Source organism: Natrix helvetica (genome assembly GCF_964273705.1).
Source record: "Natrix helvetica genome assembly, chromosome: 12".
Lineage (NCBI taxonomy): Eukaryota > Metazoa > Chordata > Lepidosauria > Squamata > Natricidae > Natrix > Natrix helvetica.
Genome location: NC_138556.1, coordinates 11,200,400 through 11,213,023, shown reverse-complemented (window position 1 = coordinate 11,213,023; position 12,624 = coordinate 11,200,400). Strand labels below are relative to the sequence as shown.

General features: G+C 42.8%; 1 protein-coding gene across 1 annotated transcript; it reads left to right on the top strand.

Moving 5' to 3' along the window:
• Nucleotides 1–3,404: 3,404 nt before the first annotated feature.
• Nucleotides 3,405–12,624, top strand: RLBP1 (retinaldehyde binding protein 1; the record flags this gene model as incomplete). The annotated part of the gene is made up of 8 exons (XM_081964507.1): nt 3,405–3,563; nt 4,537–4,569; nt 5,285–5,413; nt 7,298–7,502; nt 8,773–8,951; nt 11,054–11,212; nt 11,588–11,698; nt 12,466–12,624. 8 exons carry the CDS (start codon nt 3,405–3,407, stop codon nt 12,622–12,624), a joined length of 1,134 nt encoding a protein of 377 aa, XP_081820633.1.

Sequence of the window (12,624 nt, the reverse complement as noted above, 5' to 3'; positions counted from 1 at the left end):
ATTTTCAAAACAAACACAACACATAAATTCTTCCTTCTTTACATACTGTAGCAAGTGTATCAGTTGGTTACAAAAGGCTTTTGTGCATCTCTTCCACAGTCATCAAGCATAATTCATATTAACTCAAGTATTTTAACTCAGATATTTATACATGTTACCGTCATCATACTTCCATTTTCATTTGACTATAATTGTTTAAATGTCCTTCATCATAAAATATACCAAGATTTAATACATAACCACATACTGGCATTTCATTTACTATTTCTAAAACCCTCCAATAACACTAAATCCTTATGTCCTATTCTAGCTAAACATCCATAATATTTAATAACAAAGTTTTCTAATCCTTCTTTCCAAATCACTGTTTACAATTTACATCCCATTTCCTTATGTTGTACACATACATACATACATACATACATACATACATACATACATACATACATACATATACGTTATTATCATTATCCTTCCTTTGTTTGACTATATCCTGCATATCATTTTCCCCCCTAATAATCAAGATTTAACTGAATCTAACTTAATTTTTTTTTATTAACCTTTATATATAATCCAAAAGGGTTTCTAATCTTCCTTTCATAGGTACCATTCAATATTCATACCCAGTTATTACTTATCATAACACTACACATTGTAACATTAATTATTGGCCCAAGCACTCTGCTGAAAAATACTGGTGGGTGATTTCCAGATCCTGCTTTCATATGTAGGTGGATAGACAGGCAGAGAGACATCTTTTTAATCTTTCAGCCCTTCACACAGAGCCTCTGCAGACAATGTCAAATGGGGGCCAGACATCAATGCCTACATACAGTATTGTGTTTGCTTAACAAGGGCCAAATAATACCATTCATGAAAACTGTCAAATGTGAGGATGACCAATCAGAAGCTGCAGGGGAAAGAAAAGAGATCAAAATGACATTTGCCTGAATTCATATTGTGCCTTCTCCACTCAAGTCCCAATGACAGTTCTCTCTCTCTCTTTTCTGTTCTTTCTTTCTCTCTTTCTTCTTTCTTTTCTCTCTCTTATTTCTCTTTCTCTTTTCTTTTTTTCTTTTTCTCTTCTTTCTCTCTTTCTTTTCTTTCTCTTTTTCTTCCTCTCTTCCTGTTTTCTTTTCTTTCTTTCTCTCATTCTCTCTCTCTTTTCTTTCTTTCTCTCTCTCTTTCCCTCCCTTCCTCCCCCCCCCTCTGTCCCCCCCTTTGATCTGCACTCACAATTGGAACACATATTTTCCTTCTACAGTCCTGGTGCCATGGAATTCCAAATCCTTACATCCCCAAGCAATTAAAGAATGCATCTTTCCTATTTCAGTTCCTCTCTACTGGGCCTATGTGCTTCTTTCTTTGGATCTGGAATCTTTTTAAGTTAAAAGGACCGTCTGCTAGTTTTAATGGCCTCCCCCTTGCCTATTCTTTTTAATCTGAATCTAAACTAATCTCCTGTTCCCATTAGAGGAACGGCCTGTGACTGTATGTGATAATCCAAGCTTTGATTTTTTTGACTTGCCTTGTGATTTGAACGTAGCTGCTGTGGATTATAAATGATGGCTAATAATGGCTTAGCAAGTTATGAACACTCTGCTATTGGTAGCTTATTCAAAAAATCAATACACTATTGTTTGATGCAACATGGGAACCCAAAAAGAAAGAGAGGGAGGGAAGGAGAGAGGGAGAGAGGGGGAAAGAGAGAGAGAGAGAGAGAGAGCATGGATGAATACATACATAAAGTTTAAAATGTGAATGGGCATAATTGCAGGTGTATTAAGTACACATTGTGATATCAATAGAATACTACTTGCAAAAAATGGCACAATCATGATACAAATAAATGTGTTTTGATGTCATTGTGACGGTGTCTTCACGCACATGCCATCATTTGTTCTCTGTTGTCCTCTCTTCCCCCTATAATTAATGGTACAGGTAGTCCTCAATTTATGGTTGATTCCATTGGGATTGGAATCTTCAGAACTGATTTTACAATCATGTTTGCCATGGTCATTGAGTGAAGCTTGCGGTCATGAAGCGAATCATGTGGTCATTAAGCGCATCTGGCTTCCCCAATCAACTTTTTTTTCAGAAGACGTATCTGAAAAGGTGGATAGTTGGTTCACAAGACACTGCAACTATCCTAAATGGGAACCAATCACCCGAATTGCAATCACGTGACCGTATGGGATGGTACACTGGCCATAACTGCAAGCAGGGTTCACCAGTCACTTTTCCAAGGTTGTCCTAACTTTGAACCTTGTAAGTCGAGGACTAACCGTAGCCCTCCAGCCTCCGCCCCATTCTATGTAAAGAGAATGAACTGACGAGTACGTAAGGACTTAGGAAGAAGAACCCTCTTGGATCAAGTAAAGAGATTGATGTCCCAGGTCCCACCAGATGCTTCCAGGAAGGGCTCCAGTCGAAGGACAGAACAATTGCCCATAATTGGTAAGGAAGGTCTGGTTAGATGGATGTCACACACTGAGACATCGACCAAAGAGTGAGCCATGAGCTGGGGGCCAACAGTTCTCAGGGCAGGGAAGTCATTTATATCAGCAAACACTCAGAACCTTAAGAACCTGTTTAAGCAAAAGAATGGTGGGAAGAAGCAGTGATGCATTTAAAGATATAAAGAGAACTTGCATCCTTCTGCTGACAAAGGATAAGGTAAGGTAAATATGTGCTAGTCGTTCCCGACTCTAGGGGGCGGTGCTCATCTCTGTTTCAGAGCCAAAGAGCCAGCGCTGTCCAAAGATGTCTCCGTGATCATGTGGCCGGCATGACTAAATGTCGAAGACGCATGGAACGCTGTTACCTTTCCACCAAAGGTGGTCCCTATTTTTTCTACATGCATTTTTTACATGCTTTCGAACTGGTGGGTTGGCAGAAGCTGGGGCAAGTAACGGGAGCTCGCTAGGGATTCGAACCGGCGAACTGCCGACCTTTCTGATTGACAAGCTCAGCGTCTTAGCCACTGAGTCACCGCATCTCTGACAAAGGATACAAACACACAAATACACACACGGACAGGGAAGGAAGAGAATATGGACCTCACGTATGCAAAATATCTAAAATCACCCGAAAGCTGCTCTTCCTCCTTTGATGGAGTTGCCATCTTTGCCTTTTATCTCACTTTCCACATTCTAATGAATCCTTCATTCTCCCTCCATGTTACACTAATGAGTCTGGCCCAGTTACACAATAAGAGGCTTTTATGCACGGTTAATCGGTCCCAGAATCCCATCAATGTCCCTGTTATGCGTTTCTCTGAGCCAAATCTCCTTGGCCGCTGCGTTAACCTTTGTTCCCATTCCCTCATTTGCCTTTTGTACTTTCCCTCCATGGGAATCCCTTCACTGGTTTGGGTTGACCTTATTATGAAGCCCTCCTGAGCGATGCCCTGGGACGGCCTAATCCCAACCCAGCGTTTCGAACGGGAAGTTTGTCAGGAGTTCTTTTTGATCCTCTCCAGTCCCACTGGCTTCCCTGCAGCCTGCCTGTGTCCAGGGTTCTTCACTCTTGGCTTCAGGATCTCCCACAGAGATCTTCCTCAAGTATCTTAGCATCCTTTGTGAGTATTTTCTTTGTTGACGTTTTGCAATATGGCCAGCGTTAGTTCTGTTTCTGCAGTCAAAGATGCCGTAGCTTTATTGATCTTTTTTTTTTAAAAAAAAAAGGAGTGGTGATGGAGCCTAAGGCTAGCAACCATTTCACAGATAGGAATTGGATGTACAGTATTTGCAAACAGGTTGATGATGGTGTTAAAAGAAATCATTGCAGGATGTAAGCTTTCCAAGTAGGGCTGCCTTTTGCAATTAACTGATGGTGATTTTGTTAATTATGCACCAAAGACAAATTTCTTGTGTATCCAATCACTGTTCTGTTCTATTCTATTCTATTCCATTCCATTCCATTCTATGACGATGTTGTTCCAATGATACTCTAGATGTTTTGGGATTGTACCCAAGTCTCCGATTACTATTGGTACTTTCTTTGCTTTCTTTTGCCACGGTCGTTCTATTTCTATTTGAAGGACTTTATATTTTGTGACTTTTTTATCCTATTCTTTTTCTTCTACTCTGCTGTCTCCGGGTATTGCAACATTCACTATTGAGGCATTATTATTATTTATCATTATTATGGAGACAAACACAAAAATCAAAACAACTAGTTGGGCAGCGGTAGATAAAAACTTGAGTATGTATAGAGAAGTTTTGTATTTTTTACACTTAATGTCAGCCCTTCAAGGTAAATTAGAAAACCAAAGCTATGAATGCTAATATAATTTTTTAAAATAAGGATATAATAACAGAATCTTGCAAGTTTGAAGATTTCCCCACGCCCTCCCTTTATTTTCATGAGCAAAATGGAGGGTTAAGTCTCGAATGCTTTCTCAAATTATATTTCTCCCCCAGACTAAAATTGTTTCTATCTGAGGATTGTCTTGCTGGTAGCTCTTCCATGTTCTTCCATGTTCTTCCCTCTGCCCATTACCTGTTGTTTTCTGTCTCCTTTTCTTTCTCCCAGGGGCTAGATTGGAGTGCAAAGATGACAACAATGGTGAGTTTTAACTCCCTTACTTTGATGCCATTCTCGAGTTCTTACTGGGGATAAACTGTTAGAAAGCATGCCAGATTTAAACCTTCTCTTCAGCAGACTTGGCTCTTGTTGTGTCCGGGCTGATGACGTCAGGGAGTTTCCCCTGACAGCCGGCTTCTGCACTAGCAACAGCTCTGGTCACACAACACTTTAAACCCCAAAGCAACAAACCCCATTTTGGTCTGGCATGCTCTACAAGTCCGGTCTGTGTAGTTGGAGCTGCTGCATCACATGAGGTTTTCAAGAAGAGAGTAGGTGGCCACTTGTCTAGAATGGCACAGGGTCTCCTACTTGGGTAAGGGGTTTATTTATTTATGTTATTGATTTGCCGCCCATCTCATATTGAAATAAATCCGGGCGGGTTGGAGTAGAAGACCCTCCCAAGGTCCCTCCCAACTCGGTTCCAGCTAGTTAGAATCAAGATCACGGGAAGTGTTAATGCCACTTTATAATGCCTTGGTAAGGCCCCACTTGGAATACTGCATTCAGTTTTGGTTGCCAGGATGTAGAAAAGATGTGGAGACTCTAGAAAGAGTGCAGAGAAGAGCAACTCCTCTCCTCCTACCAAGCCATGCCAGGCCCACCAAGCCACGCCCACAGAACCGTTAGTAAAAAAAAAACTTTGAATCCCACCACCGGAGCAGATGCTATTTTCACCTTGCAATTTCCTTCCCAGACTGGCACCTTCAGGCCTCTTTCGGAAGAGGAGCAGGCTTTGCGGACTAAACTCGAGCGACTGAGCACCAGCGACCACGGTCCCGTGTTTGGGAAGCATGAGAAGATCCCCGCACACACCCTGCAGAAGGTGAGCGTCGTGTAAAATTGGGGAGAACGACAGGAGCAGGAAGCCAAGGACCCTTTGCAGATGCGGAAGATGGCCAAGAAAAACATTCAGCACAGATGCGCTGGCTTTAGAGAGGACTGTAAATATATACGTCTTTGGCTGCAAGTTCCTTGTGCCAGTTTGCATGTCACTCAGGCCTTTTAATCTACGCTCAGCTACCTAACGTTGATCATCTTATTCATTGTAAGAGCTATAACCATTTACTTCACAGTCATGGCCACCTAATCCTAAAATCCTCTAATGTTAAGCCACGCCTAGATGATAGAGAGAACTATTATTATTTCTTCTTCTTCTTCTTCTTCTTCTTCTTCTTCTTCTTCTTCTTCTTCTTCTTCTTCTTCTTCTTCTTCTCCTTCTCCTTCTCCTTCTCCTTCTCCTTCTCCTTCTCCTTCTCCTTCTCCTTCTCCTTCTCCTTCTCCTTCTCCTTCTCCTTCTCCTTCTCCTTCTCCTTCTCCTTCTCCTTCTCCTTCTCCTTCTCCTTCTCCTTCTCCTTCTCCTCCTCCTCCTCCTCCTCCTCCTCCTCCTCCTCCTCCTCCTCCTCCTCCTCCTCCTCCTCCTCCTCCTCCTCCTCCTCCTCCTCCTCCTCCTTCCATGATGTTCTTCTGCCTGGACCTCCTTTGCCTTCAATCTTTCCCTATCAGCCACTGGATGGCACCAAACTCCAAAAAATAGGGCAGCGTTAACCGCAGTACTGTATTGTAAGCTCCAACTCAAACTGTTGACTCTACTTGGATATCAGTTCACTCTAGTTCAAAATGTTGGTTTGATTCACAACAACTCTTGGTATGGAAGAGGAACCATTACTTTTAAAGGATAATTCCCCACATGTTTAAAAATATTCCTTGTTACATATACATACATAACAGTTACAATTTGGTTTCCACTTTAGAAAGGACTCTAATCCTGCATCCAGATTTCAGGTTGTGTACCATAAAAATTTGTGTGTGTGGGGGGGGTATATTTTGGTAGAAAGGATTCCTCCAATTAATGAGAAAAGGACTACAGGCAGTCCTGGATTTAAAACCACAACTGGGCCCTGAATTGCCATTGCTAAGAAAGTGAGTGGTGCCTGATATTTCAGCCTTTTCTGTCCCGGTTGTTAAACAAATCACTACAATTGTTAAGTGAATCACATGTCATAGAGTGAAACCAGTTGGCAGTGTGGTGGCTCAGCGGCTTGATGACCCTGGAGATGGTCTCTGATCCAGCAGTTTGAGTCCTAGCACTGGTCCCGTCATTCACCTCAGCTTCTGTCCACCTAACAGTTTGAAAGCATGTTCTATGTGAGTAGATAAATAGGTTCCACTTTGGTGAGGAGGAGACGAGTTGGTGTTCTGTGCAGGCAGACAGATTCCTTCTCTCTGAACCTCCCCAATTGCTGTGCCTGTTTGCGAGGTGGCTCTGGGAATGGAAGGAGCTTTGGATGACCCCGCTTGTCTTTATTTCTGGTGCAAAGACAGCGTGCCCTCCTGTGGCACACCTTAGGAATCGTGGAAGCATTTCCTACAACAGAGCCAAACTACTACTCTGCAATAGTATTGTGATCTCCTGGCTAATGTCAGTGGGGGAAGCGGGATTCACTTATTATTGTTATTAAGTGAATCCTGCTTCCCCCACTGACTTTGCTTGTTGGAAGCACCTACACCTTTGTCAATGGTGATGCTACAACAGTTGTAAAGTGCAAGGACTGATCATAAGTCACACTTTTCAGTGTCTTGTAACAGCCGTTAAACAAATGGTTGTAAGTTGAGGATTGCCTGTACTTTCCCAGGAAAAGCAGAGGCTCCAGTATGATCCTCCAACTCATTGTCTATCTGTCACATTATCTTTGGCTCTCATCTCTAGGCTAAAGATGAATTGAACGAGACCTCAGAGAAACGTGAATTAGCAATCAAAGAGCTTCGGGAGCTTATCCAGGAGAAAGCTAAAGATGGAGACGACATTTGCAAAACGGTGGCTGATAAAATGCAGGGGAAGGAAGCAGCTTTCCTCCTCCGTTTCATACGTGCCCGCAAGTTTGATATCAACAGAGCTTATGATTTGATTAAAGGTGAGGATTCTTCCATTGGACCCTTTCCTCCAGACATAAAGATCCATAACTCTTACTCTGTGGGGGTTGAATTTTATTTACTTACTGATTTCAATGGTTTTTACAGTTATCCAGTTCATAGGTTGGTGGTGTGATGCTCAGTGGATAAGAGGCTGGGCTTGTTGGCAGGAAAGCTGATGCCCGAAACCCGAGTGCTATGCGATGGGGTGAGCTCCCGTCCTCGCCTAGCTCCTGCCCACCTAGCAGTTTGAAGGCATGCAAATGCCAGTAGATAAATAGGTACCATTTTGGTGGGAATATAACAGTGCTTCCTGATATTTTGCTGGCCACACGACCACGAAAATGTCTTTGGACAGCACTGGCTCAGTGGCCCTTGAAAGATAGATTAATTGTTAGAACAATTAATCAGTGGAACAACTTGCCTCCAGAATTTGTGAATGCTCCAACTGGAAATTTTAAAGAAGATGTTGGATAACCATTTGTCTGAAGTGGTGTAGGGTTTCCTGCCTAAGCAGGGGGTTGGACTAGAAGACCTACAAGGTCCCTTCCAACTCTGTTATTCTATTTCTATTCCTACCCAAATTGTGGGTAATAGCACTATCAGAACAGAATAGATCAGAATAAAAGAGTTTGAAGGGACCTTGGAGATCTTCTAGTCCAACCCCTGGCTCAAGCAAGAGACCCTATACCTTTCAGACCTTTCAGACAAGTGGTTGTCCAGTCTCTTCTTAAAAGTCACCAGTATAATAGTTCCACCACCTCCATTAGTCATAGATAGGAGTCGTTACAATACTATTTGTCTACTTGCCAGCTAGTGGGTTTCAGATTTTTGAGATGGACGGTCTGCAGAGGAGTTCTGCTTGCACTTATTTTGAATGTCCATTGAAACATCTCTACAAACTGGAATCCGGATAGAAGCAGGTCTTTTGCTTTAAGAGGTTGTTCTATTCACGCTCAAGTCCATGTGTGCAAAATTACATTTTTTTATGCATGCCAGTTACGAATTCCAAAAATTATTGTTGTGCCTTTGGCTTCCTTCAAATTAAAATGGGTAATTTCTGTATCACAACGAAAGTGTTGAGTTTATTGAGCTATTGATTGGAGTGTATTAACTTGTCGTTCAAAGCATGCAGCTCTTAACTAGGAAAAAACCCTGCCTCTGTCACCAGTTCCACCTTGGAGACGTCACGTTTTAATTTGATTGTTGAGCTGTTGGCCCATGTAGCATCTCTAAATGTGGCACTGTTAGAGCCTCTATCCCTAACTCCAGGTTACGTCAACTTCCGTCAGCAGTATCCAGAACTCTTCGAAAACCTGGTACCCGAGGCAGTACGGAGTACCATTGAGGCTGGCTACCCTGGCATTTTGTGCAACAGGGATAAATATGGTCGGGTGGTATTGCTGTTCAACATAGAGAACTGGGATTATGAAGAGATCACGTTTGACGAGGTTGGTATTTGTTCGGCAAAGGCGTTCATCTTTTTGTAAGCTTTTTCTAAGCCTTTAACCATCATAGTTCCTCTTCTGACCTAGGCTTCCCCAAAAAGCACAAAGCAGATTCCTGGTCTTGACAAAATCCCTTTTATTAAATCAATGTCAATTCCTCCCATTGACATTCAGCAAAGGCCTGGCAAACAGTCTTTCAAAGGTGAATTTATGACCACAGACCTTATCTAGCTTGGAAAACTGCTTTGTAAATATTTTCCAAACACAGTGTTGTACAAGGCACAGAGTCTCTGAGATTCAGATCTTCACACTCCTGAAACGAATGAACAAATTGTTTCCTGCAAAAGCCCACTTCCCTTTCGCTCCTCTTTTATTTTCTATCGGAGGAACTATTCACTATCCACTTGTGGCTTTACTCCCAAATCGACCCTGATTTCTGAGTTGTTCTTTTCTTCTGGCAGCTCTGCACATGCACACACTGGGAACAGGCTCCAGCTGTTCCTCTGCCTCACTGCTGCCTAGCTCCGAAGGTAGCTGAGAACTGTCAGATGGCCTTGACCCTGTCTCTGCCTCCGATGCAGAGCCCTTGTCTGAGCCTTCCCCAGACTCCAGGACTGGTCATGTTCCTCTCCAACCTCCTCACTATCCAACTCTGCTGCCAGCTGTGCTGACTGCTGGTGGGCCACAACAGTTCTCCCTAAAGCAGGGAAAGTGCTGTGGCCAGAAAATACGTTGTTCAATGGCAATTGCCGATATTTTTCATCTAGGTTGGAGAACATCTGGATACAAATGCAAACAGAGAAGGGAGATGCCATGTAGCTTACTTGCTATGTAATGAAGGAACTTCCGCCTTTCTTCATTTTTCATGATCTTTGTTTATGCTCTTTTTCTTAGGTGGGGTAGCTATGTTAAGTTCTTTTACTTGCACCAGAAAATTTACATCAGCCAAAAGACAGGAGAATGTCTCTTAGGGAACATTGTATGAATTGCTTTGTTTGGAATAAGCCACGTGATGCCTTATCAGTTTTGATAGGCATGAATCTAAGTCACATCTATAGCCAGTCAGAAATCAACTGGAAGGAAACCCAGAAGCAGAACAAGCAAAATCAATTCACAAGTATTTGGTATTCAGAACTATACTACCACGGCAATAGAATTAAGTAGCTGGGTTCACACATTGCACTACACTACAGTTTGCTTATTTTTGTAGAAGTACCACATCTGGGCTGGGAACATCTGAAAGGACCTAAAACAGAGTTAATGCTTTCTGTATCTCTTTGCTGTCATCCCACGGACATTTGGAGTTTTGCAGCCCATAACCAATATCTTTGATTTAGATGAAGTGAACTAACTGTGCTTTGGAGATCCCAATTCGTGGATTAGTGTACCGTATATTATAATAATTAATTGCAGCCTGCTAAAACTTCATTAAAACCAAATGTGGTTTCTTTAATGAAGGAATCCATCACAGATATAATCATCACAACTTGCGGCCTCTCATTTTAGCCTCCATTGGGCCAGGCAAAGCTGCCCACATTATTGGAAACTCAAGTGTTTATAATGACACAAATAGTTTGCACAACACACTAATCCACCGTTTATTTTAATCATGGTTTAAGGAAACATATTTGGTTGGGGAGTTCACACATTATGCTATGCTAGGAACCATGGTTTCCAAACTACAGCAGCTAGATTCATTCAGCCTATGCATGGTCAAAAGAAATTCCATTACGTCTTTGCATGATGTGTAAATCCAATCCTATTGGCAGAAGATACTATTTGACCCATAGGGCCCTTGATGCTCTCTGAGCTTGGTTGTTTCCTTGCAGATGCTTCATTACCCAAACTAGGTAACACCATCAGTGCTGATAACATTACTTAGTTTGGTAATGAAACATCTGCAAGAAAACAACGAAGCTCGGAGAGCACCAAGGACCCCACAAATCCAATCCTATTTTCTTTGATGACAATTAACTACTTTGATTGCATCACTAGCAGAACCAATGCAAAGTTTTATGGCTGGCGTTTCAAAGCCAACGTGGTAGAGGAAGGCCCGTGAATGAGTTGGGAGCCTGAGCTGGTATTCTCCAATGGTTTTGCTACAGATCCTCCGTGCCTACTGCGTGATCTTGGAGAAGCTGCTGGAGAACGAGGAAACTCAAATCAATGGCTTCTGTATCATTGAAAACTTCAAGGGATTCACCATGCAGCAAGCCTACGGTATCAAGCCTTCTGAACTGAAAAAAATGGTGGACATGCTACAGGTGAGCCTCATCTACTTGCCCTAGCAAGCTGCAGAGGTGGAACAGCATCTGAAAATGACCCTAAATTAAGACAATCATGCTTAATGGGGTAGCAGTACAAAATGGAGCCCTAGGGAAGGATTTGAAAGCAAATCCTTCCCTAGGGCTCCATTTTGTACTGCTACCCCATTAAGTTCCAAATCTCCATTTTGTTTAAGTTCCAAATCTCCATTTTGTACTGCTACCCCATTAAGTTCCAAATCTCAAATGCAGCCCATGTTGAAGTCAATGGACTTCTGCAAAATTCTTTGCCACTTAAGGGGTTGGGGCTCAGGATTTACAATAACTCAGTTGCCTGTACGTAAATAATTTCACGTTTATCTTTGGAATTCCCAGGATTCCTTTCCAGCTCGATTCAAGGCCATTCATTTCATTCACCAGCCTTGGTATTTTACCACCACCTACAATGTTGTCAAACCATTCCTGAAGAACAAGCTTCTGGAAAGGGTGAGTTGCACCACCGAAGACTGCACAATAGTACGGGTATGTTCTGACCGAGGCTTCCCAAGAGCATGAAACAAACTCCTTGTCCCAGCAAAAAAAAAAAACCTTTTATTAATTGACTGTGAATTCTGCTCATTCACATCCAGCAAAGTCTTTCAAGGGAGGATTTATAGTCACAGACCTTATCTGGCTTGGAGAACTGGAGGGGTGATATCTGCAAAACTTGGCAAGGAGTCTCTGGAGAGTCACGAACCAATTAAGCAAACCAATTGTCTCCTGCAAACTCCACTCCCTTTTTGCTCCTCTTTCATTTCCTCTGGGAGGGGCCATTCATCGTCCACTTGTGGCCTTACTCCCAAGTCGACCCCTGTTCTTTAGCTGTTCATTTTGCCTGGCAACTCCGCGCATGCGCACACTGGGAACAGGCTCCATCTGTTTGTCTGCCTCACTGAAGGTGACTCTGAAGGTAGCTGGTAACTGACATACAGCCCTGGCCCCCTCTCTGCTTCTGACAGAGCCCTCATCAGAGCTTCCCCCCTTTCCAGGACTGGCCCATGTTCCCCCCCCCCAACCTCCTCATTGTCCGAATCTGCTGCCAGCTCTGCTGGTGGGCCACAACAGGGTAGCCTTCAGCTTATCACCACAATTCGGACCAGAATTTCCATTGCTAGGCTAGATTTTTTTTTAAAAAAAAAGCCAGAATAAGCAGCTCCACAAAAGAATCCTGGCTTCCTTCTGCTCACACTTTCCCCCTTTCCTTTCTAACACAGGTCTTCGTGCATGGGGATGAACTTGCCACCTTCTTTCAAGAGATAGATGCCAATATCTTGCCAGCTGACTTTGGAGGCAACCTGCCCCGATATGATGGCAAAATAATCGCCGAGAAGCTTTTTGGGGTCTGGATGGACACTGAAGACACAACTCTCTAA